General features: G+C 38.2%; 1 protein-coding gene across 1 annotated transcript in view; it reads right to left on the bottom strand.

Moving 5' to 3' along the window:
• impg2a (interphotoreceptor matrix proteoglycan 2a) overlaps positions 1-26,736 on the bottom strand; it is a 46,364-nt gene extending 19,628 nt beyond the window's left edge. Inside the window, exons 1-12 of the mRNA XM_067992355.1 lie at positions 26,658-26,736; positions 24,676-24,897; positions 20,764-20,930; positions 16,352-16,383; positions 16,209-16,232; positions 15,846-15,901; positions 15,022-15,080; positions 9,704-9,853; positions 5,136-5,194; positions 4,712-4,732; positions 3,407-3,663; positions 3,249-3,308 (exon numbers count right to left, since the gene is read on the bottom strand). Of these exons, the coding sequence (XP_067848456.1) occupies positions 3,249-3,308; positions 3,407-3,663; positions 4,712-4,732; positions 5,136-5,194; positions 9,704-9,853; positions 15,022-15,080; positions 15,846-15,901; positions 16,209-16,232; positions 16,352-16,383; positions 20,764-20,930; positions 24,676-24,897; positions 26,658-26,736 (1,186 nt within the window). The remainder of the gene's footprint in view (positions 1-3,248; positions 3,309-3,406; positions 3,664-4,711; positions 4,733-5,135; positions 5,195-9,703; positions 9,854-15,021; positions 15,081-15,845; positions 15,902-16,208; positions 16,233-16,351; positions 16,384-20,763; positions 20,931-24,675; positions 24,898-26,657) is intronic.
• Positions 26,737-27,324: the final 588 nt, after the last annotated feature.

Raw genomic sequence — 27,324 nt, 5'->3', positions numbered from 1 at the left:
CCCATTAGTTGGAGGAAAAAGACTAAAGAAGACTAGAAAAGGTAAATGCACAATAAGGCTGAAAAGAAAGTAACCCGAGAAAAGTTCAGAGAGAGAGGTTCAACGAGAGAGTGCATGTTTCTTGGGACCGATCCATGTATGATTCAGCCAAGTGGTGGCATAAGGACGGTTCCCACTTTATTGTCTAAGATGCAAATGCACCTGTCTTACATGCTTCCTCTGATCTGCCTCTTCTAAGATCTGCAAATACAGAGGGGTGCCCAAAGAGTTACCCATAGTTCCAATTGAGGCAACATATTATGACTGTTTCCTGGGGAAACAGTCACATATAACAAATGGGGTACAACTTTAAGAAGCTCAAAGTAAGCACTACAACTGTACATTTGTACTACACTTGTAGCTTTGGTGCAAGGTGGTTTCATTTTACACTGCACTGAAATTATAGTGGAAATACACCCTAAATCCAGAGTCAAGGCCCTGTCCTGACACCAGAGTGAGGTGGAATGAGACTTCCTGAAGCAATCAGTTTTGGGCCTTAATTTACACTTCACAAGTTTATCATTGGTGTGTATTTGGGGTGGTGGAGGCAGATTCAATCATGGCTTTCAAAAGGAAATTGGATAAGTACTTGAAGGGAAAGAATTTGCAGGGCTACGGGAAATGGTGAGGGAGTGGAACTAGCTGGATTGCTCTTGCAGAGAGCCGGCATGGACTCGAGGGGCTGAATGGCCTCCTTCCGTGCTATAACCATTCTATGATTCTATAATTCTATACCCAAAACCACTTTGTACGGATGCTAAATCTGTAGTGTAAGTGCATCCTTAGCCCACTTTTAGAAACATAACCAAACATCAAAGAAGCACTGAAGTCAGTGGAAAGAACTGGAACTGTAAATGTAAAAAGGAGTCAAAAAGTAAAACTCGCTCCAAGTGAAACAGGATGACTGCGCTTTAAGAGAAAGGGCCCAACATGGTGATTGTGCCTCCCATGCAGCACCCACTTCATATGTGCTCTGAGCATTTGGAGTACTGCTTAGGTTCTCAGACTGCATTATGGGGCTATGTCATTACCAATGTTTTTTGAGGCCCTTAATGAGTGTAACAGACAACAGATGTGCACATTCTTTGAACCCCATTTACTTCCAGATTGCATTATCCCACATGATGCCCAAAGGGTGCTGAACAGGCTCAGCACTTGGTTCTTTCACTAACTCTTTATAATACAAATTCAGCTTTTTCAAGCCTAATATCACACTCCCATCAATTGATCACTTTTCCCCAAATATGAACAGAACTCAACTGAGCAACTTCAGTTAAATAGATCAGAACTGAGTCACTGCAGAGTTCATCCTGGTTGCACAGTATATTACTGTGGCTCTGAGTTGATAATTCACCAGGAACAACATTTGTACCATTGTGACAGGACTGTAATACAACACTAGCTAGTAAAATGTTGGTGGATTTAGTACCTTTGTTAGCTAACTTTCTAGTTACAAGAAAACATCAATAGTTTTAAACATACATTCGGTGATATCCTAATATTAAGATTTCATTTTGGTGTCCCAGTATTTATAACCATTATTTATTTTTTAAAAACTTCTGTGTAGGAATAAAAAAAGTAAATTTTCACATCCCTTTATAAACAATAAAATCAAGTGCGTATATATCTACTCATTTCAAATCCTAGAATTCACACTATGTTAAACAAAAAAGTGCATAGCAAGTACAAATTTCCACATTAAATGGGAGCAAAGATTAATTTTGGGTTTTTTTTGTTCATTCCTCACACAGTGAGCCTCTTGGATAGTTAGTATATTGCATTGTAAAAAAATACTTCTATTAATACCGATGTCCTCCAGGTTAAATTTGCTAATCAAGTAGGTATTGTTTACCTACATAACAATATTCATTGCATTTCAAAATGTAAATTATTGTGTGAAGCACTTTAAGGTATTTCATAATGATAAGGGGCAATGCAAATACAAGCCTTAATATTATGTGCATTGTGGTGAGAACAGCCATTGTATTACGAATGGAATTCTAGCCTCCAATGCAGCTCCCTCAATAGGAGAACAATCGGCACATAAAACCACAGCTTAATTTAGTGCATTAAGTACAGGCTTTAGTTACATTTTATTTTCATCATATTTATTATTTACAAAAGTGTGTAGTTTTTCTTCTATTTTTCACTTTTTATTACACCGTTATTAGAATTTTTATGATCACAACATAAAATGGGTGCAACTATGGTAGCAGAAGAGCTAGGTTTTCTGCGCTGAATTGTTTGATTACACCCAATAAAAATTCTATATTAACTGTGTTTTCCTTCAGTATTTATTTTTTGATTTCACGCCACATAGATAATTGCCACATCCACCACTGTCAGATTGTGTAGTGATTTATCCAGTGAGTAGCTAAGCCATACGGTGTGTACAGAGTTCTGATTGGCCATGCTTTCTGTTCTTCGTCTCTGTTCAGCAATCTGTATTGGAAGTATATGTGTGAAGACCGAATCAAGCCTGGCTGTGATGCCCCCACTCTCCACCCTAAACAGCCCAGTGATACAGTCAAGGCTCATATATGAAAAATGGCTACATGTGCAAGCTATTTGAGAATGACTGTCACCCATGGAGCTATATGCCAGTAAGGAGAATATTGTTCACCACATCTTCTGAAATGATGTCCAAGTCATTATATGTGCCAAATGTAAATCTATCTTACAGAATGTATATTTTATACAGATGGACTGTCTGAAGTTTTGTACCCATATTCAACAACTATTCCGAATTGATATCATAGGTGGTTGTGGCAAGAGGTCTTGGCTGACATCATTAAGTTATTCTGTGTGTTGCAGGTCATGCTGGTTCTCAAAAAAAAAGTTATATTGACTTGTTGCTGCCCTGCTGTGCCAGACGTGCAGTTTGTAAAAAAAAAGGTCAGTTTCCTCAATCCCATTCTAAATGGGCATAAGATTAAAGCACAAACTTCCAGCAACTTCATCATATGGCAATTTCATTCATAGAGACCGTAAGGGCAGACTGAGAGAGAAATGTAAGTCACTGTGCGGCATTAATGGACATTCTTTTGAGCTTGGGCACCATGTCAGGTTATTGTTGAGGGGCTCCAGAATTCCATCTACTCTGTTCTAGCCTATACCAGGAATACTCCAATCAGTGTGGAATTTTCTCTATTCCCCAGTACTGCCAACCTACATCTTAATGAGGGAACAAACACAAAAAAAATTGATACCTGTTGCTCGATTTTCCAGGTCAAAGTTAATGCCTCCAAGTGTAAGAGTGGTTGAATGATCTGTAGAGAAAAACACGATGAAATTATTTTTTTTGTCCTTTCAAATTTTGTACATTTCTCAATTCTGAAGTTTAATCTTTACAACTGACATCTTTTACCATTCACAAGCTGAAGAGTCTCTGGATTAAAAGTCAGTGATGTATTTCCAATTAGACTTTCCTTATGCAAGGCCTCAGCTATGAAATTCCTAAAATCAGTAATAGTGTACGCAGCTGTGAGCTGATTTTCAGTTTCCAAGGAAAGGTCATCTTCCACTTTATTGGAGTTTAAGTTGATGAAATTAAGTGTTTCGTTTGGTAAAGCTCCAGTGTTTCCATCAAATGTCACAGTGTAGTGAACCACCACATTACTATTGCTGCATAGGAAATAACATGTGTTAATAGAGCATAAAATCACTGCAAATAGTGGTTAACAAGATTAGGATACTGATGGAGAAACATTTTTTTTACTTCATGGTGAAGTTGCCATAGTTGATGCAGAACACAAAGGCTAGAAATTATGAGCTTTCCAATGTAGTTTGGAAAGTATGTTAATTCAGTCAGACCAGCAGCTGAGCAGTTTATTTTCTGAGCTTTACACAAACCACATGGTTGCTAACATTCAAATCCACGCTTACGGAGTTTTACAGAGCTGAGAGATCGCTCCTAAGGAGCTGTGAAATTGGCACAATGCATCTCCCCCATGGACATAGCAAGGCATTAAAGCCACAAAGAAAAGCATTCCTCACTCACTTTCCCTGCCTGCTAAAGGATGATAGGCTGAGGTGAAGGCCCACAAAAGAACTAGGAAACTAAAGGAAAATAAACAAGCAGTGTGACACAATTAAAAAATAACCTCAAACAAATAAAATTGCAGATTAAAGGACTACTTACCCCTTGCTACTTTAGGTTACAATCTAAGAAGGCAATTTTTCTGAACAGTCAACGTTTCTCATTCCAGACGCTGTCTGAAGGCCACCCAATTTTTTGGATCACTCAGAAGCTCTAATTTTGGTTCCTTCTTTAATTACATCACTGTAAATGTAACCCTGCTCTGTAAAACTGCTTTTTTTGGAAAGGTTTCTATCCACAGTTTTAGTTGGGATGGTAGAACTTACCAAGTTCTGGACATCTCCATAATCACGACATAGTCAACTACACTAGCGAGCAAATCCTACAATTGAAATTTTAACTAATGATAGGAGCATTTCAGTTGCAAGAGATAATAGGAATACAAGCTAATTTATAGCCTAATGTTTGCTTAGAAGCAAAGGAAATCACTGGCTATCTTTTTAACATAAGAAAGTACAAGGATCTTTTAATTGCACCTGCAATACATTCTCCAAGAGGATGAAGCATGTATATATTTATTATAAGCCTCATTAAAGTGAAGTCTTGAAAATGCCTACATTTAGATCATTTTACCTGTCTGGATTTTGATGTTCCCTAAAATAGAAGGCAAGAGAATTTATGTTAGATTTCAAAATATTGTTATTTAAATAAAAACTGAAAATCTGATTTAATTTACCCATATTGTTTTAAAGTTGAAAATCTATTTTTATTTTTGAGAGAGTGAGAAGGGAGGTAATATACTTTTACTCATATACTTCTCAGATAATAAGTATATATAAAAAAACTAAACAATCATGAAGTAAACCCCTTGTAATACTCTGAAATACTACACACCCTGCTACAATACATTTATTCAAGTAGCTCCATCACTTACGATAAAAATCCCTATTAAACAAACATTCACTCTGTAACATGCTTATTTGTAGGATTTATAAAATCAACATTACAGGACAACTAATATACAGTATATTAAATTGTAAGGGTTAAACTTTCAAACCTGAACTCCAAGACATTAATTGTCTGATATTCTGGGAATTTTTCAAAGACATTCTCCATCTGGAATTATATTAAAAATGGAAACAAGATAGTTTTAGAATATTAATCATTAAGTTATGCAAAGGACAATTCAAAAGGTAAAGAAAGTAATTAATTCATAGCAATGTTACAGCTGAAACAGACCAATGGGCATAGTTATAAAATTACTATAAATTACTAATATGCTTAAGGGCAAAGATAAGTATAGGGGTGTACTTTTTATTCAAAGTACCACCCTATTTTATTTTTTAAGAACATACCAAGGAGAATTTTGTTTGACTGTCCCAATAAGGTATATAACCAGACATCCTGGGATGGTATCACAAGTAAGGAGCACAACTTTGGACAAGCACAGGAGTCGACCCAAAGCTGCAGGACCTTAGGAAACCGTGCTGCTGGTTAGGAAATCAGCTGTTAGGTTTGCTGCAGAAGTAATATAGGCTACCAGTAACAAACACTATGGTTGGAACTGAATGTGCTCTTATATTATGTTATTTATAATGCCATCTGCCCAGATTCAATTACTGTACTAGCACTAGGTCATATTATCAACCCAGCAAATGCACAGATTTGTCCTTCATGCAGAAAACAGATTTTCCAGTGGCCTATATACACCAGCCTGTCTCTGCATCAGATTTAAAGCATTCATGCTATTGCTACATTATATATGCCACTACTATACTGCCAGCAATTACAAACCTGCAATGTGTGAGCAGGGAGTACTGTTATATTTATACCAGTGTGGACTGAGGAAAGAGAGGCAAAATGCTGTGCATGTGCACACAAATGCATTGACAGTAACAATGAACTTGCGACTAAATGAGAAGAGTCTTCTTATTTAGTAGAAATAATGATGAAGAATGTAGCCCTGAGTTTTGGAAAAGCTTAAAAGAAAGTAAGTAAAAAGCAAGCTTCACACTACCACTGCAAATTAAAAATGATGCGAGGCCATTTCTAACTCTTCTTGGTGGTCTCAATCATATCAATACCTGTCAATAGGGTGATACTGCACCTCTGGCATTGGTATGATGAAAATCTCAGTAGAGAACTCGTGCCAGAAGTACAATATAATGACAGATTAACACTGACAGAGTCCACCGAGGATGAAATCCGATGAAGCCACATTCCAATTAAGATCAATTTTGTAAAAAGTTTTTTAAAATTACATTTAGAAAGAATGTATATGTCAGCAACGTTAGTTTTAAGATGCAGTTCCACTACTGGCAACTGTTCAAACTGCTCAGAACAGACCCGAGTTATACTGCCAGTTCTATACTGCTCTCCAGTCAGGGAAAGCAGATACATGCTTACACACACACACACACACACACACACAGCTGCATCAACCAGTGTCTAAATCCATGTTAATGTTTTAATATTAGCAAAGAGTCAACAACATATTCAGCTCTGTCTGAGTTTAAAAGAGTTAAAACAACTTGGTGCAAACTTTTCAACGGTCACCTCACACCAGTTGCTATTATACAGTAACTGTGTGAAGCTGACCACTGTGTCTCACACTGCATCCCTAAATTTGATTGGAGCGTCTTCAAACCATTTCACATTGATGCAGAATATATAGTATATATTATCCAAATTATTATACACCCTACATAGTTTGTAATGTTTATCTGTGCCAAAGGTCATTTCTAATTGTTTTACAATGTGGGGAAAAAGACAAAGCTAATCAAATTCATGTTTCCTGACCAGGCACTCAAGCCACAGATATATTTATGTTGGCTGCCGGCTGAAACGGAAAGAAAAGGACATGAAAGCAGCCGTACAATTCAACAGTGCGCACGTTTACGCTATTGTTCCATAGTCTGTGAATCCCATTGAGTGTAAACAATATTCTTCACTGCCAATAAATCGCCTTAGTACTGGAACAGTCAGATAAATGGTCAATCCTTTCACTGTGTCCTTAGCTGATCCATCTAAAAAAAGAAATCAGGATGACTGAGAGAATTAGTAATGAGCCAAGTTTATCAGAGGAAGGAAGGCCAAACCCTTTTATTGTCAAAGTGAGCCAGAACTAATTTGGTGGCTGGTTTGCCTCTTAATAACATTTAAAATCCAGGGGTTACTGGGACCAATTTTGTATAAACTGAGATCTGAAGCACAAAAATGTGCTGATGGATGCAACTTCTCCATTCAATGGAAAATTTACAAAACAATAGGTTCAATATTGTTTTGCCATAATTTATGTTGAAGAATGCACATTATTTCAAACACAATCATTGAGATCCTTATTTGGAGTGTCCTAATTAAAAGAGTGGCACTCTTTAGCTTCCTCTTGGTGTTTCTCTCAAGATTAAATACTCTATAGCATTTACCACTTTAATGTTTGTCAAAATGAACTAGTTACACCAATTTTTTCTTTCCTTGTAGAACATACTACTACTGTCTAATATTATGTCCAAGATGGTCATAGCAGGGCTGGATCGCTGCCCATAATGTGCACCACAAAAATAGGCAGGGGCTTCATTTAAATGTTAGAATTAATTTTCAATGAATTAAAATGAAGGCAGAAACAATTTCCAGTGTCTTCCACTGAAACTGTGATATACTTTCGTCACACTAATATAAAATAGGTATTTAGCTCTAGGTTCTTTCTTGAAAGCAGTGGGGATTTAAAGTTGTAGTGATATTTTTGCCTTTATAACTTTTGAGCATGCAACACAAGTCTATTTTTGGTTGGGGAGTTGATTTTTTTTGAGCACCGGTTTGTTAGGTTATATTTTGTGTCAAGGGTTTTGATAATGGCATTTTTCAGCACCAGGGGTTTCCCAATAGGAGTCCTTTTGTATTTATGTTATTTTGAGGAAGAAGAGGAAGAGCAAAGGAGGAATGCCAGCAGATGAACTTATAAAATATCGATCTTATTGGACCCACCGTTACCTTCCAACTCACATCTATCGACAGAAGCGCATTCACCTGGAATTATCTGAGAACTGTGTTTCCATAGTCTGCGCTTCAAAAGGCAGGCTGTGAACAAATTGTGCCGTATGTTGCAATTGACCTCCAACCAAAGACCACTATAGATGGGAGGGTCCAAATTGTTCCCACCAAGGCAGACAGCACCTTCATCCATGTCGCCTCCAATCATCTCACTGTTGATGGGCGGTACCTCATTGAGCCTATCGATCTGCATGACAGCAGCCCAAAGGCACCAATGAGATCTGTAAAGACTGGACTAACTATTCTCTAAACGTGATCCCCAAGTATATGAAAGCTGGAGGAGAAAGAAAGTTCCATATTGGAGTCCCAAGACTGCATAGCAGCAATCTGAGCATCATGACTGGCCTTACAGCCTCCATCTATGGGGAATCCACTGCAGATGACAATGAAGTTGGCCCACGCTCCTTGTAGTGCTGTGAATCCACCTGACATCACTGCACAAAGTGAGGAGTGGAGTCCTCTACATTAGCTTTCAATCTTTCCAGCTGGCACAGCTTCCGCTGAATCCAAAAGGTTCTGAGCTCGGAAAGCAGCCTTCTTTTAAAAGCAGACCCTGAGAGGTCTGCATCCCTGGGTGCTGGAACGGAGGTTGGACGCAAGCTGACTCTTCAGACAGCAGGTTCCTGTGTCGTTACCCATGCATTTCTTGGTGCATGCTCCTCTACCTCACTAACTAAATCCCCTGGGGCAGATTACTTGAGCTGGTGCTTGTGCTGGAAATACCAGCAGAGTCAACATTCAACCAGTGTAGTGGTTGTAAAATCTGTGCACCCAGACTGGAAAATGCACCCCATTATATCCAGGAAACTTCAACTGTAACTTTTACATCTGTGATGTAAATTTATCCCTCAATTCTCCTTTTTGTTTATTCTGAGCCAAAGGGGCTTGATCACCTTCAATGAATGGTACAAAATATATGCAGCAAAAATTGTATAAAACAGGGCTATTTAGTGTGGAAAGGATTTATAAAGTCTTACTGCTGAAAAGCACATCTCACATCCAAACAGTTCATTTATTCCCAGTGACAAAGAATTCCACTTCTGATGCAATGCGAAGCTCATATAAAAATAAGAAATAAAGCTGATCATTTCCAATTCAACAAGGAATTTTCCTCACCAAGAGAAGATACCTTTGAATTTATTTCAGGAGTCACACTTATAAAAGGTAAAACCAAAATAAATAAAGCAAGTTTGACCTCTAATTGTCCTAAGGATCTGCCCAAGAACAATTAGTTTAATTGAACCAGAAGAGCACAGCGATTGCCTTAAAGGGACACTCTTAAGTTACACATAGCTGTACTTATGTACTATAAAAGGTATATCGCTCCTATCCTTTCAAAACACATATCTTCCTACCCCCCATAGAAGATCTGCTGCTTTTATCAACTCTTCCTGTGCGACATAACATTTATTCTCATCTCAGATACATATATAATTAATTAGCCAGGTTTTCTGGTGTTGCTCATTTCTAGTGATTATATTTACATGCACTCGGCTCATAATATGTTTTTTCTAAGTTCTCTTAACCTGGTCACAAAATTCCTTTTTTTAATCTTCTATGAAGCCTTAAACTCACCTTGGCATGGACATTATCAGCTAGTTTCTGATAATTCACTGTAGCTGGGTCAGATAGTTCTTCAGTGTAGTTCTCCCCAACAAGCTGGATGAAGAATTCCACAACCTGATTTGATAGCTTCTTTGTAACTTCTTCAATTTCACTGGTGGCCTGTGAAGATTCAAGAATAAATTATTAAAATGCTCAAAAACAATTCATTTTGACCTGGCCCAATTTAGTTTAACTCAATCCATTAGAGTATTAATTTCTGATATTAATAACATTACAAAGGGGATATTGTAATGAAGGAAAATGGGATATAAACATGTCTACAGTAGGGCCAGCCTGATGACATGCAAGACCCTAGGGGGAACTGGATAATATAGACAGTTAACACACTGTACTTTGTTCTCTGGAACCTGGATTTAGTCCAAGACCAGATTAAGGAATCAAAGTCCTCTCTTTCTGGTGGCTCTTAGGGTTCTATTTGTGAAATAACCTTGGAGCAAACTCAAGCCAATTCTCAGTGGGTAAAGGCCCCACAGCACAAAAGTGCCTTTAATCTGCTACTAATAGTGACAGACAATGTCAAAGTCAATGGAAAGTAAATTCTTTTTGGTCTTGCCAATATATAATATAGCTGCCCTGAAGGACTAATTATGATTAAAATGGAATATTTAATTAATATTGTTTTGTACTGGTTTCCTCAGTGAGTTGAGGAAGGCCGTTTGTCTTGCAAATGTGGCCCAGATATTTAAGGGGAGGCGGGAAGGAAGCAGAGGGGACCTGTAGTGGCCGGGAAACTCAGAAGTTCGAAGAACGCGGTGGTCCTGAGAATTTAACGGCAATTCATCACTTAAATATTTTTTCTCCATTTCCCAGCCGGTTGTTGGACGGTGGGGGTGGGGGGGCCTGGAGATCACGGATAGGGGGGCGGCAGATCGCGGTGGGGAGGGAGGCTGATCGTTGCAGGTTTGTCTTGGGGGGCCGGGGGGGAAGCACTCCTGCTCCTCCTGGCCCACAAGCAGTGCTATAAAAAGCACTTACCTGCTGGATCAGGCAGTTCTCACCTCCCTTCAGCTGCGGGTTCGCGCGCCCTGAGAAGTCTAAATCTAAAAGACTGTTAAAATCTGAAGCACGCAGCCTCACTAATATATTTAAATAACTGACTCGCCTCTTGGGCGGGTTACTCGCCCGCCCCCAACCCACCCCGGTTAAATCGGAAACAGGCGCGTTTTCGGCAGATTGGGGTCGTGTTTCAGGTTTTTAAGAATTTAACCCCTGCCCCATTCTGACCCATCTTGGAGGTTTAAAATTCCCACCTATATATCAGACTTATTCCACACCAAGAGATTTTTGAATAAAATACACTGTATAACTGATCAAAGTGATGCTAATTTGTAACAGTTTAAGATAAGCCCACAACATCCATTCAATTGAAATTCAGCTGATGGTAAAAGTCCCCACATTGGAAATTCCCACTCCTCTCATGTAGCATATTAAATACCTTCAGTGCTGTTAGAATATTGCTAACAGTGATCTCCTTTTTATCCATCGATCAAATTGGGATTATTCTTCTTGCTACATAATATAACGCGTGATTATAGATGAAGAGATTCACACTAAATCAAGGTCAAACAAAACTGAATCCAAAATTTGGGATGTAAACCAGGTGACCTATAACTACCCAATGCCTTTGACTCGCATAGTTCCCTGAGATTACCAGTTTAGTCACCCAGCCCTTACAGACATTCACAGGTATTAATTAAGCAATAACAGACATACCTGTGTATTTTTCTGCACAAGTGAAGATAGGCTGGACTAAAGAACAAAGAGGAATTCTGGAGCCCATATAAAATCCTTTGTTTTATGTTCGCTGCCTCATTTCAGCTAACTTTTGAATACTTTTACTTCAATAATGAATGTTATAGATATTGGGCAGCTAGCTTTAAAGATATTTTCTGTGACTGACAATGTTGGAAAACTGAATGAACACATACAGCTAACTTTGACCCAGCCATCCTCCCACGCTGTGTTAATTCAACTCTCCCATACTGTCAAGTTTTGTTATAAGTAACCACTAATTAAATAAAAATTGAAAAAATGGACTGAGCTATACAAAAGGATGTTAATACTGCCCTTGTAACCGCATATTTGAAATTTATTCAAACATTGCGCCTGTCAACATTATGAAGAAATAGCTTTAACTAGTGACTCAGGGTCTTTAGCTGCATAGCACTGGTCTTAAATACTGACGAACTAGGTTCAAATCCCAGTTGCAAATGAGGTTTGCACTTCGGATGGCCTGCTACAGGAAAGTTTGGCCCCTGGTCAGGCTTCAAGGTGAAACACCTCACAAAAGCGGAGGCCCCATCTCAATGATTATAGTCAGACCATATAATCCTTAATGGAGGAGGAAAGGTTAATGAGGATATCAGAGATATGGATCAAAAAGATTGGTTAATAGGGAAGAAATTACATTATTTCCATCGGAATGGTTAATTAAAAAGGACACTTAAGGATCAGTGCTGAAGCTGCCGATCATGAATCTTTTGTCAGAAATGTGACTATGTCCAAGTCCAATTAAAACTTCATCCATGTCTCATATGATTCTTAATGCTTGTCACAGAATCTCAAAAACGACAAAACACAAAATAAGGAATGTTATCTAATTTTGATCACAAATTCTTGTAAAGAAGGATTGGCCAGGAATCCTGACTACAGAATCATAAGGAAGTTGTTACACAGCAAAAATTTACATTTAATTATAAATATATGGAACGAAAAAAAGAGAACAAAATATTTGGAATCCTGAGTTGATAACCTCAAACATTGTTGGATAAATAAATACATTTGTTGGAAAAGAACAACATAAGAAAATAATCCAGAAGTCTACTAGTGTTTAAATTGAAACTTTCACTCTTGTTATTTACAGATTTTAATTATTCTGTTAGGTGTCACTATAAACACAAAATACATATTAAACCGGGACAGTTTCAAGGCTCCTAATAAGCATTGTTTCAATGATAATGTATTAGCGGTATTGCCTGAAATATCCTCTATATAAAATTAGACAGGTGGCAAAATTGTAAACGTGTCATATTAGGCTCAATTGTTAATGATGTACCCACTGTATTTCTCATGGATTTTCTTATATGGGTAATTTACATTCTATAACAGCCAGAAGAGAAAATGCTTAATGTTAACTTAGTCTTTCCAAAGGTTGTATGTTTCACAATTAACTCTTGCCTCATTCCAATACATTTCAATAAGAAATATGGATTGGTTAGACTAAAGTTGTCCTAATAGATATCACAATTATTTTCAGCTGCCTACAACATATTGAACAAGCTAGTAACATCATACTTTGAAAACAGTATAATTCCCATTCCCCCCACTATTAACAGATTCTTAAAACCCAAACTTGGCATTGCCTAACTACATCTTGATCTACCTTTTTCCATCATATTCTTTTCAACCATTGTGAGACAAAAACAAAGCATCCTGGTCTGTGATGCATCATGTTACAGGCTTCCTTCTTTCTATCTTGGTACATACAGGATTAAAAACCAGGTACATTCAGTGAAAATGTTCCAGCATGTTTTGATACACAACAGCACCACACAACAGATGTTTTGTTTGCAATAGGTATCCAAGGGAGGAGCCAAGCCTTCAATTCAAATACAAGCATCCTGTCAGTTTTGTTTGAATAAATATTTGATTAGCAGCTTTATGAGTTCATGAGATAGATATTAATTTTTTTTTAAAGTATATCTGTGCCTCTTGTTCCAATTGAGTAATACGTCTGAAGCCATCAGAGAGATATAATTCACAGTGACTCCATGGATGGTCAGCAGTGAACCACCACATAAGATTGACATTCAGGGACCTTTAGCATAGAAAACACAGTTGTTTGCTTTATTTATCTTCCGAGGAGGATCAGTTAGGCTTGTAACTATTGTGAATATATAGCGGGGGTAAAAATGAACATGGGCGGTGACGCAAAACAGACGGATTGGCATCAGTCACCCATTATATGTCCCACCATATATTCAGTTCCATTAACTTCAATCGAACTAAATATCGGGGGTGTTGTTGCACAGGGGCAGCAAAATTGATACCACCTGCTTTACGTCCCCGCGCACGTCCAACTTCACTCCGTGTGTCTTTCTACTGTTCAGTTATACATTTGCCATTTAATGAACCTGTTTGTCTGTTTATACCCTAAACCATGGTCTAATGAAATATTTATTCTACTGCCGTCCAAAGTCAAAGATAGATCACCTGAGAGCATGTGATATATATCCAGTAAATATAGTGACCAGGGTTTTCTGTTCAACCCCAGGCTTGCTACAAATGATACAGATAAAGGGCAGGTAAAGTTTGGAGAAAGCAAGCACTTGTCTATGGGACTGGGTTTGAGATGCTGACCTGAAGAAAGATAAAAAGCAAGAACAACATAAATGGCAGTGGTATGCATTATGAGTCCTGGCATTTTATCTTAGTTGCTCAATAAAAAAAAAATTGACCATGCCAAAAGCAACTCTTTCAAATTCAAAGGAAGAGAAGTGCAGAGTTTCAGCTCACAAGATCCTATCTCACCCCCTCCCCATTTGTAATGCATGGTAACAGATATTCTTCCCATGGTTTGTTGGGTCTTTATTTCACAAAAGTTGAGTCAATGGAGTTAATAAGGACCTCTTTATAGAACCAGAAACTCTATCTGTATTGTCCATTCTGGTTTTACTACAATGCTTCACAAAATACTTCAAGAATTGTTCTTTGGTGAGTGCCCTGAAGATTCAGATACTTAAATATTTGACTCCTAGCCAAGCAATAAGGCAATGGCTTCATGCTATTCAAAATCTCAGAACATATTTGAGAGAGTCTAGTCGATTTTTAGCCAAGTCCCTTAACAGAGCACTAGGTGAAAGCTGGTCATTCATTGTGAGGAAGAGGAAAAATTTACACTCAGTATTTCATCCCTCATGAATCACACCTTCGACAGGTCAGTTGTTGAGCAGCACTGATTTCAATCATTGAGAAATCCATGTTAATGATATAACAGCAGTCTAAAGAACTGTACTGACCCCATCTTTATAACATATTCTATTTTTTTAATTTCTCCAGTACGGTAAAGCTGCAAGCCATGATCCAAGAAGTTCTATCACAAATAGAGGGAGAAAAGAATACATACCAAAATGGAAGTTAGTGACCCCAACTCTCATCCGTCAAGGATTTTATCATGTCTACTTAAGCTGCAGTCTGATGTCAATCAAAAGCAACATACCAATTTAAAATATAAAATATAAAAGAAAATCTACAAAAACTGGACTTACAGTATTCTCATTTCCTTCAGCTCTGATGTCAGTGCTATCAATAGAAACTCCTTCAGCATCTGGCAATGAAATACAAGGTATTTTATTAAATACTTGGAGACTTCAAGGCCTTTATTTAGACTTCCCCTGGCTCCCTGCCTCAGTTTCATTTAGTAATGAGTTCCCGGGTCATTATTCTGCTTGGCTACTATCACACAGCTCCATAATTGGTTGAGAAAAGAAATATAAGCTAAAGACAGACAGTGCCAATTTTTCTCTGAGATGAGTTGTGATGCTACATGGAGGCCTTCCACCCAACAATAGATGCATCATTTGAGCCTCTATAACTCCAACATCAGGGACGGGGACTCATTAACTTGGTTGTTCCTGTACCTCCAGCCCTCGGAGAAACCTGGAGGGACCAGGATACCATGTCGGCAGCTGGCAGAAGTGGAGCCCACCTAAGGGTCCAGAATCGTGGCTTGAAAAAAATAACGCTTTTCTTAGATGTTGCTCCCTTATTTTGGAGGGGGGTGGGGTGGGGAAGGGCCCCAGATGCCACCCCTGGAACTGGCAATCTTCACTGGGGGTGACTTCAACTTCTCTCCACCATGGCAGGTACCCTAGATGTTGCACAGGGGTCTACTTTTCTCATGTAAATCAAGAGACGTCTCCCTGACTCCACAAACTTTTGTGAGGTCAGCGCCAGAGGTTCTAGGTGGGTGAATCATGGCACACATGCCAGGATGCGCCTCCTCCCATGATTTTTAGTTCACTGTAATTTATTTTGACTGTTACTGGTTTCGTCACTTAAGCAAAAAAAATTGAATAATAAGTGTACAGACCTTTTAATGTGTAGTTGTTTTCAGTTGAAGTATTCGCAGTTTTGGTTGATTCTAGACTAGAAAGAGCATTATATATTATTTAATAGTTTATAGAAACACACAGAGCTAAATCATGCTGTGCAATATATTTTGACAAAGGCAATAGCCCATTTTATTTTACATGAGTTAGTGCCTTTAATTAAATAGCAGGGTGAAGAATTTCTGAAAGCACAATTATTACCAGATAGCGCACAGTGCAATTTCAACTCCATAGTTAAATACAAGTTTTAAATTTCAAAACATACATTTTTTTCTTTTTCTTTAAGAAAAATGCTTAATTTCTACAAAGCATGTTCTAAGCAATAGTATGAAATATAAACTTACGTGCACAATCCTTCATTACTTGAATTTGCAAAACAAATAAATGTGATTAATTTTTCTAATTGCGATAACTGATTGTTAATTTGAATATTAGAATTTAATATACTGCTAACAATGGACAATGTGTTTTATAGAAATCTACTTACCTACTCACAGTTTCCATCTGTAGAGATAATTTCTGGGGATGAAATAAAGTTCTCATTGTAAAGAGTGGGAAAGCAAGGAATGGAATGAGTGGAAAACCATGAATGACTGAACCATTCAATAAATGGTACAGTGTTTCAACAACAAACTAAATAGAATTTTAATTTATACCTAATTTTATAATTGGAAAATTCAAATGAATGAAACTACAATCTATATCACATAGCTACAATGCATAAACTTCATTTTATGTTCCTTAGAAAGATAATTAGATGGAACAGAAAGTATGCCATCACAAATAATCAACAAACATACCAAATCTGTCAAACATGATTTAGACATTTAGGGGTGAATTTCCATGGGGCTTATTGCTTGTGCACTGTAACTTATGCAGAAGATTGTAAACAATTTTACAACACCAAGTTGTAGTCCAACAATTTTATTTTAAAATTCACAAGCTTTCGGAGGCTTCCTCCTTCCTCAGGTGAATGTCAAGAAATCCTGAGGAAGGAGGAAGCCTCCGAAAGCTTGTGAATTTTAAAATAAAATTGTTGGACTATAACTTGGTGTTGTAAAATTGTTTACAATTGTCAACCCCAGTCCATCACCGGCATCTCCACATTATGCAGAAGAGGCACGGACCCTCAGAACAATGGCGTAAACAGTGATTACACCGTTTTTCCAAGGTTTCTGCAGCTCTTACGCAAAGGTGCAATGGACAAGCGATAGCCTCCCTGGAAATTCAGCCCTATGGAGTTTAAAATAAAGTGAATAGTTGGCCTGATTCCATCAATAGTACTGCAAGTTCAGTTCAAGAACTCAAGAAAAAAAAAAGCAGACCCATACAAGAGCTTCAGGAACAGAAACGTCCCAAGGTGCTTTACAGAGGAGACAGGACAAAATATAGACAAAAGGAGTGAAAGAGAAGATAGGCTCTACAGTGCAAGAGTTAGGCAGCTAACTGAAAAGATGCGTTTTAAGAATGTTTTTAAAGTTGGGGAGAGAAGTGGTGAGGCCAACCGGTCTAAGGAGGAAATTCCAGAAAGTAAGGCCAAGGCAGCTGATGTCTCTGATACTAATGATGGGGTAAAGAAAAGAGGGGAATGCACAAAAGGCCAGAGTTGGAGGACCAAAGTGTGTGAGAGGAGATGCAAGGCTGGAGGAGGTTCCAGAGATGGGGTGGGCTGAGGCCATGGAGAGGCAAGGACGAAGATTTTAAATACAATCATTTGGGGATAGGGAGCCAATGTAGGTTGGCACAGACCACAGTGATGGGTGAGAGAGTGGGACTTTGTGCAGCAGAGTACAGGCAACTGAGTTTTCAACAAGTTGTAGTTTATGGGAGGGTGAAAGATGGGAGGCTAGTAAGGAGGATATTGGAGAAATCAATTTTAGAGATGACAAAAATTGTGGATAAGAGTTTCAGTGACAGTGGAGGTGAAATAGGGTGGGTAATGTTGCAGAGGTGGAAGTAAGCAGTCTTGGTAATAGATAAGATGTAGGGTTTGAAGATCAGCTCTGGGCTGGTGACCTTACATTATATAATTACACTAATACACTATTACTCAACTAGATTAAACACACTTTTACACACAGTAATTCAACAAACCTAAATACATTTTTTTTAAACCGAGTTTTCTCCCTTCCTCCTCTCCTGATACTTGCTGTGACACAGTTCCACAGAGCACCAAAGTGGTCATTCCGCACACAATCCTAGGTAGTGACTGGCAGCAGGCTATTTTACCATAGGAGACATCACAGCCCACCCTGATCCTGTCCTCAACTAATGCCTACATATGTACATTTTCCAGCAGAAGTCATTGAACAGTGATCAGTAGTGGGAACCTTGACTAATTTCCCCCTCCTCCTACTCCAGGTGTGCCAAGGCCTATTATAGCACTTACCATTGTCCTGGCCGAGATTAGCTAACTCAGCACAAATCGATATTTTATACTATAGCTAAGAATATGAATTATCTAAACAGTGAACAATTATTAGCTTAGTCAATCTCATTTTGTATTCAGACATTTAGCTTGAATTGACCACTATTTTTCCACTCGATGTACTTCTTCCATTCAATTCCTCTAGTGAGGAAACTAGGGGTAATCGAGTACTTGATATAGTTTTCAGTAGTGACTCTGATGAGTATCAGACCTCCATGTGGGGAAACATCTGAAGAACAGTGACCACAATACTATTGGTTTCAATTTGATCAACCCAAACTGATTTGCTGAAAACTTAATGCTAGTTCCAGATTTCATGAGGAGAATTTCCCCGCCCTACTTAGTGGGGAAATTACCACTGCAGAATAAAAATAGAATACCTTTAAAACTATCCTAATGAAAAAGGAGCTACATTATGCCTCCAAAGTTAAAATAAGGGCACATGGTAAAATAAAGCCAAAATGGGAAGCAAGTCATGTACAAGGACAAGGCAGCTAAATTACTTCTAAAGACTTAAAGAAAATAGTTCTCAAGTGAAGTAAGATAGTTACTGAGCTCAGCTAAAACTACTATCCGAGTAATCAAAAGAACATTGGGGAAGATAGTGGATAACTGAGGTAGCAACAGCAAATTTTTTTAAGCCATGTTATAGCAGTCAGAGGACCATTAAGGACTGCATAGGGCCATTGAAGAATTCCTCAGAGCAGATTCAGGTGGACTCCCAGGATATGGAAGAGGTTTTAAATGGCTACTTTGCATCAGTCTTCACTACAGAAGGCAATGCTCAGTTGCCAATAAGACAGTGTACAGTTGACTTGAAAGGTATAAGTGTCAAAATGGATGCAGACAATGTCCTAGATAGAATGATGCATGGGATAATTTTGTTTTCAAAAAAATAATTTTAATGAGATTATTACAAGAACAGAAATGTCCCCATAATTTTGTGGGATGCCGAATGCTCCTCTCCAGAAACGGCTGGCTCTTTTTAAAAAGCATGGAAGAAGCATTAAATTCAGGGGGTTATTTAGGGCCAAAAAAACTTCTACTTTTATGAGTCACAAGGTTACTATGAATAAGCAGCCCAATGACTCCATACAAGGACAAATACTTCACTATGTTGCCAAACACACTGTATGCCCCTTTAGAAATAGACTGATCTTGGCATCTAAACTCCATAAAGCATACCATAAGGATGGTGTAATACCTTTTTAGCAGAATTATAAAAACATCTGTCGTGCAAAGAATATTGGCAGTAAAATATCTCCTTTTAATGGAGTTTAATGGGAGAGTAATCCTTGTACAGTGGAAGCTGCTTATATTAATCGTTTTGAAATTCTCATCACTTCATTTAGCCCTCACTGTCAGTATAAAGAGAGCCTAATTAGTAAACTATCCTGATCAAGCCAGTTCCTGCATAATATTCCAGAAAAACTTTTGTTTTGGCAATGTTACTCATAATCAGGGCAGGTGCAGAGAGACAGTGAGGGAGACTAACACATCATATTCAAAGTCCCTTCCAGGTGTATGGGGATCAATCATAAATCCCTTCTAACTCATTCACACTACTAGTGCCATTTTACTTGTAATTTCCTGCTTGTACTCTGTATACCTATAAGAAGAATGCCATCTGACATCTTAAGACCAGAGACTGTAGTGGACATCAAGCCAGCTGGCCTCTTTCAGCAAATGAGTCAAACATTCCTAGAAAATTCCGACTCTCGAGAAGCGTATGCCATTTCTTATTTATACAGATTAAAACAGGATGTTGTGTATAAACATATTCTGTCACATTTAAAATGCAGTTTATAGATTAAAAGGCTCAGTAGATAAGCTTGTGGGGCGACATTGAGCTATAAAGACCAGAAAAGGGTCAGGTTGAATCCCTGTGTGTTGAATTACTTGATCTCTACTGGGGTAGTGGTGAGGGCATTACAATTAAATCAGCATCTTTTGGTTAGGGAGGAGAAAAAAAACAGCCAAGCTACCCACTATTGATTGCCTTCCAGTGTCCCCTGCTGGAAGCATGCATGTGCAAATATTAAATGAGGAGAGTGTCAGCTAATATAACCCCTACAATCACTGGCCAGGCTCACATTTGAAGAATGACCACTTGGACAAGGAACTAGTGGGTGTCTGCTGCCAAGAACTAACATCTTAGCATGAGTCACTGTCTTTACAAAACATTAGCATGAGTCACTGTCTTTACGAAACATTTACCTGAGGAAGGAGAAAATCTCCGAAAGCTTGTGAATTTAAAATAAAATTGCTGGACTATAACTTGGTGTTGTAAAATTGTTTACAATTTACAAAATAAAGATAGAGAAAATCAAAAGGAAAACTTAAAGGAGAAAAATTGAAGGAGAAAATGTAAATTAAAGAAAACAGAGTTTTACGCAGGGACACACCCAATTAAATATGATTTATAAAGAGAGGCGGTTATAACGTTAAACTAATTATAATATAAGAATTACCTCCTTGATCAGGGTTTGGTGTTCCTCTGATTGGCTGAAGTTTACACCAATGTCAAAAATATTTATGATTCCTTGATCACACACATTCATCCAGGTTTGATGTTCGTGTCGCTCAGGTAGCCTATCCCAGAAGGTTTTGAATGCTTCCCATACCGCCTCCTGGCACACTAAGAAACACAGGCATCTAGTAAGACATCTGATGAGTGATACAAACTTTTTTCTGAATTCTCTTTAAAGTGTCCATATGAGAAGCAAATTCAATTTCAATAGTAAAGCGCACTAGCGATGCACTGGAATATGTTTTTTTAGATGGGCTAGTTGTCTGACACTTGCAGAAACCTCTCACCATGCTTAAGAGTCTGCAAACTAAACCACTGAGAAAACCAGAGATTATTTGCACAATACAAAGTATACACACTCTACCTAAAACCAGAATACTTAAGCACAGGTTGGCAACAACCAGGGCTAAAGAACCACCAAGTGTGCACTTGGTATTGCTGGAGTTTAACCAGATAAAACTGTATAGCCTACCAGCACAGGTAAGCTTCCCACTACTTGGATCACCCCACATGTGACTCATATCAAATTACCACTTCTGTCTTGGAGGGTTGACTCTACTCCAATCTTCCATCAACAGGTGTGTCATCCTGAGCCCAACTCAATCCCAAGGGAAATCTATTAGGGTTTTGAGAACGTAACTAGCAGGGTGGATAAGGGGAAAGCAGTGGATGTAGTATATTTGGATTTTCAAAAGGCATTCGATAAGGTGCCACACAAGAGGTTGTTACACAAGATTAGGGCTCATGGGATTGGGGGCAATATATTAGCATGGATTGAGAATTGGTTAACGGACAGAAAACAGAGGGTAGGAATAAACGGGTCATTTTCGGGTTGGCAGGTTGTAACTAGTGGGGTGCCGCAAGGATTAGTGCTTGGGCCTCAGCTATTTACAATATATATCAATGACTTAGATGAGGGGACCGAGTGTAATGTATCCAAGTTTGCTGACTATACAAAGCTAGGTGGGGGAAAGTAAGCTATGAGGAGGATGCAAAGGGGCTGCAAAGGGATATAGATGAGAAGCAATTAGAGTATAATGAGGGGAAATGTGAAATTATCCGCTTTGGAAGGAAGAATAGAAAAGCAGGATATTTTTTAAAAGGTGAGAGACTAAGAAATGTTGGTATTCAGAGGGACTTGGGTGTCCTTGTACAGGAATCACAGAAAGTTCACATGCAGGTACAACAAGCAATTAGGAAGGCAAATGGTATGCTAGACTTTATTGCAAGAGGGTTGGAGTATAAGAGTAAGGAGGTCTTGCTGCAATTATATTTTTGTACCTACTATGATACTATTGGGGAAAGAGCAGGGGAATGGGAATAAATGGATAGCTCTTTCAAAGAGCTGGCACAGGCATGATGAGCCGAGTGGCCTCCTCCTGTGCTGTACCTACTATGATATAGGGCTCTGGTGATACCAAACTTGAGTACCGTGTACAGTTTTGGTCTCCTTACCTAAGGAAGGATAAACTTGCCTTAGAGGGGTGCAACAAAGGTTCACTAGTTTGATTCCTGGGATGAGACGGTTGTCCTATGAGGAGAGATTGAGTAGAATGGGCCTATATTCTCTGGAGCTTAGAAGATTGAGAAGTGATCTCATTGAAAATTATAAAATTCTTAGAGGGCTTGACAGGGTAGATGCTGAGAGGCTGTTTCCCTTGGCTGGAGAGTCTAGAACTAGGGGTCAGCCTCAAGATAAGGGATTGGCCATTTAGGACTGAGGTGAGGAAAAATCTCTTCACTCAGAGGGTGTGAATCTTTGGAATTCTCTACCCCAGACGGCTGTGGATGCTCAGTCCTTGAGTATATTCAAGACTTTTGGACACTAAGGGAAACAAGGGATATGGGGATAGGGCAGGAAAGTGGAGTTGAGGTAGAAGATCAGCTATGATCTTACTGAATGGCGGAGCAGGCTCGAGCGGCTATATGGCCTACTCCTGCACTATTCTTATGTCCTTATGTCCTGTTCTTATGTCCTTATGTTAAAAAAGAGACCCCACTCACCTCCCCAAAAGAAGATAATCACTAGTTGGTCATTAGACAACTGACAAATGCCAGTCCGAACTCTCAATGGGTGGAGATCAGGTACCAGGACCTCCTTCACAAGTGGCGTGGTGAGCAGCACAACTCTATAAATTGCATGGTGCATAGCCACCAACCTCCTGACCACAACATGAACACACACCATACGCCATTGGACAGTGGTTCAACTAGTTGGTAGTGTAGAATTTCAACAGCAAATGTTTGGCTCCTTGAAATCCAATCATGTTAGGCACCAAATCTTTGATACATGAGTCTTGTATTCAGCATCTAATAATGCCCTCCTACAGCTCTTGAGCCAAGCCTCCAAGTTTCTTCATCAGCAATATGATTGGAATATCCCTTCTGCATCGTTAAAGGACCTATGCAGGAAAGTTTGCTAAGGGCCAGCCACTTTGATGTTGTAGACACACATGCTAGGTTTACTTGTCACTAACTACTTAATCTTTGTGCAAGGGTCTTTAGCAAAGAGATGTGCACACCATGAGGCTGACAGTCTCTCCAGGGTGCTGAATGACAGGTTACAGTAGGCCCAGTGACCTTCCACCTGCAATCATTTTCCCTTTTTGAATATGTTATTAGCCACACATTCAAGCATATCTTATCTTGGAGAGAAGGAATTTTCACAGCTCCTTTCAGCTCACAGAATCACCATGGCCAAGCTGTGATCCCAATGACAGCTGTTGACCAAGGTAAGACCAGCAAGAAATACTGAAGTAAAAAGAAAATGATAAAAGTTTATGGGGATTTCAAATGTAATTCTGTGCTGTTTTGGAGTGATGCCGCTAACAAGGTTTACTGGCATGTCACCCCTCGGCAATCTGCGCCAATATTCAAAAACAGGACAGATTTCATGTTAAAATCATAAATTTATAACAAAGATCTGACAGCAAGGGTCAGGGCTTCCTTGTAGAGGAGACTTACTTGTGGCTGTCTAGGCAGTTACATAAGTGCAGTCTTGTATAATAACTTTGGCAAATATAACAATTGAATGCTCTACAAATATCTCCATAGAAGACTGAAGGAGGTAAGAAATTCTAGTGTTTTATTATAGGTAATAGCAGTAATTTGTCACAATTGAAGCAATTGGCAGTAATAAATAAGGCAGTTTACTGTCTCCAAGGGAATGAAGATTACCAAGCCAGGGATTTACTGCATCCCATTCACTAATCTGCAATAGAAAATCAACTACTGTTTAAAATGAAAATGTTTTTAACACAAACATATGAACTTCTAGCTACAGCTAAAATGGTGTAAGAAGAGAACTCAAGTTTAGAAGGGCAGTTACACAAGCATCAGATAGAAACTTTACAAGGAGGTGTTCAAACACAATTCTGACTCCTTCCCAATCAGTGATTCACCAGTAGACCCGCTACCTCTCCAATCCAGCTACCTCTTCCCCTCTTAAGGTGCAAGTTTAAAGAAACCATCTCCTGCTATTATCAAAATGAATAAGTGAAATCCTGGCTTAGTGGGCCTGGGATGAGACAATTGACCCTAATTGAATCAGTCAAATAGATTGTGAGCTGCCACATTCCACAAACTCTCTCATCTGGCTTTAATACACACCTTCATTGCCTGCTGCCAATGGCTTTTTTAAAAATCCCATGCAATTTCATTTTGTTTTAAAATACAAAGACTTAAACATAGATCATTCCCAAATCCTTTCTGTGAAGAAATAAATTTCAAAAAATTCCAAAATGTGACAGGTACACACAGATGGGCAGAGATATTACACTATAACAATATGTCATTGGAGGGGTCACTGAAGAGGGCTTGGAGAAAGTTAAATAAGAAACAGGAATTTTCTTACCTCTCAGCTTGTAATACTTCAGGTGGCTGCCAATGGCCTGTGAGGTAGTTTCCTCTGGACATAGTTTAATACCACTCGGAAATAAAAAGGATCGTTTTTGTCTGTAAATCAAATCTTTTATCTGTACATTTCTCCCAGTCACAGGGGACTGAAAGTTGCCACGAGAAAGACTTCTGGAGCCTTTGTGCAGTCTACTCTCATCTGATACCCTTTTTAACACAACTGAAACAGACAAAATTGCAATATGCATTACTGTTGGTCTGATTTTGATAGCATTGTACTTTAAACAGCTGTATTGCCATTCCATATATATTTTACAATGTCTGAACACATTATAACCAAGGCTACTGATTCATAGTTTTCACATAGTGAAACAAATGGTGGAATAGCAGAATATGATTCTCAAAATTCTTTAAAAATCTCAATTGCAGGAAATAAAAATGGAATTTGACTTTTCACTCACAATAAACCAATGGACCTAGTTTTAAATGGATAAAAATCAGGAAATGTAGTCCCCCAAATAAACTGTAAAAATTGCAGGATCCTATGTAATTAAAACAGAATGTGAATTGATCCATCACTGTAGAACTGTATCACTGAATATGACCCAATTGTAGTGACTGATAAATCAGAAATACCTCAATGTCTCAGAACTGTCCTAATTTTGATAAAAGTACTCCAAATTATGCCATCATCTACAACAAAATGTCCATTTTAGATTTCATAGTTTATTCAATAACTTGCAAACGCAAATCTAATTAATCTATTTAAAACATTTAACAAGTGCTGGCTAACACAATTTAGTGAATCATATTTCTTGTACAGACTATAAATTTGGATTTGTGAAATTAACTAAAAATATCAAAATGCAGATTCAAGTTAAATCTGCAATGAAGTTGATATAGGTGCAAAAAAGTTGTATAAACATACAACAATTCCTCTCAGACACAAGGGTAATTCATATTAAGCTGGAAGACATACAAGCAAGTTTTGAACAGTAATTATAGAATCATAGTAATTTTCAAATCCTGTAACCTGCAAAAAAAAAACTCATGGTTGCTTCATTTTTATTGTTAGGTTTCAATTTTTCAACTATTTACACTTCCTTAAACAGATAAAACTCATCAGTAACATTATAATGATGATTACTTTGCATACAGTTAAGGCAAGCAGAATGCATGTTATCTGACATGAGAAACTAACTGGCTGGATTATTCTAAATCTTGCGTTATTCAGAACTCCAACCTGGAAAGGATCACTTAATTATCAAGTAATCCCAATTTATTTCAATTTTTTAAAAATGCTGTATTTTGATAAGTGGCTAAGGTTAACCTACAATCCTCTTCAATATAAAGTGCACTTTCTTTTGTTTTCATTTTCACGTTTTTACTGATTGAAATGAAATTCCTCACCAAGTTTATGTAGTGAATAGCAGAGCCGTACAGAATATAAAGGTCCCAGGTTCAGTTCCTGGTCTGTACGGAGCTGCCTGGTCTCAGACAGGCGATGCTACAGTTGGTTTCAGTGTTCCTGTCTAGGAGAGAAGGGAAATGACTAGGTTTTCCACTCCTGATCACTATCCAGCATCCCCTGCCAGAAATCCAGGTATGTGGACATTGGATCAGGACAACATAGGGATTGGTTGTGATATCACCCATTGTGGAATAGCCTGTTAACACTCACTGTCAAGGCTCAGACATGAATCATAGCCAGTTGTGCCAGGTACAGGAGAGGAAAAGGTGAGAAAATTGGTGCAGAGAAACAAAAAGGAAAAGAGTTTTAAAAAATAAAAATAGATTTGTCTCAACACAATTTATATTCTATATCACTCTTGAATTGGTATGTAGTGGCATGAATGCATGTTTGACAAAACAGTACAACCATTACAAATTATCTGTTGCATTTACATGTTAACTTTAAATGTTAGCTCTTTTATGATAATATATTATTTTGACAGATTAACAGATTTGAAAACAGGTTACCTGTATCCGCCAGTAAAACATAATTGACTAAAAGGACACATAGGGCCACTGAAGACATTTTCCACCGATAACCAAACATTCTCCTGCCTCAGTACAACCTAGAAAATAAGGAATCAACAGAAACGCAACATATGACAGAGGGGATTTTTATAAATCGGTACATGTCTAATTGATAGATACCTCATTCATTAGTGCTGAGGATTTTTAGCACTATTGGGACACTTTGCAAACATTTTAGCGGTATTTGTAACTCACCTACTCAAGATCTGTATGTTTTTAATGAAATTGAAAGGAGACACCAAGGAGTCTTGGTCTCGAGTCCAGTTGTCCTTTCTGCTGGATGCGACTTCAGTGCTGTCCCTCTAATCGGCTTTCCTAAGCTGTTCCCATTATAGAGACCGCGTCATTTACAGTGGTTAGCAAGTTAGACAATGGATGATCAAGCACATCTATAATTTATTCTAATATCTTTTTTAAAAATCACAATGGTCAAACTTACAAAATTACCATGCCAATCATACCCAATATGACACTATTCAATGGGCATGAATGGAGGCTGGTGTCAATCATGTTTAATATTATCATAATCTTATACAGTACTATCGTAATTTTCCTTTACCGGTAAAGTTATATTTTTCCAGAGTTCTTTATAAATAACAAAACTAAA

Source organism: Heptranchias perlo, chromosome 11 (assembly GCF_035084215.1).
Source record: "Heptranchias perlo isolate sHepPer1 chromosome 11, sHepPer1.hap1, whole genome shotgun sequence".
NCBI lineage: Eukaryota > Metazoa > Chordata > Chondrichthyes > Hexanchiformes > Hexanchidae > Heptranchias > Heptranchias perlo.
This window is presented reverse-complemented; position numbering and strand designations above follow the sequence as displayed.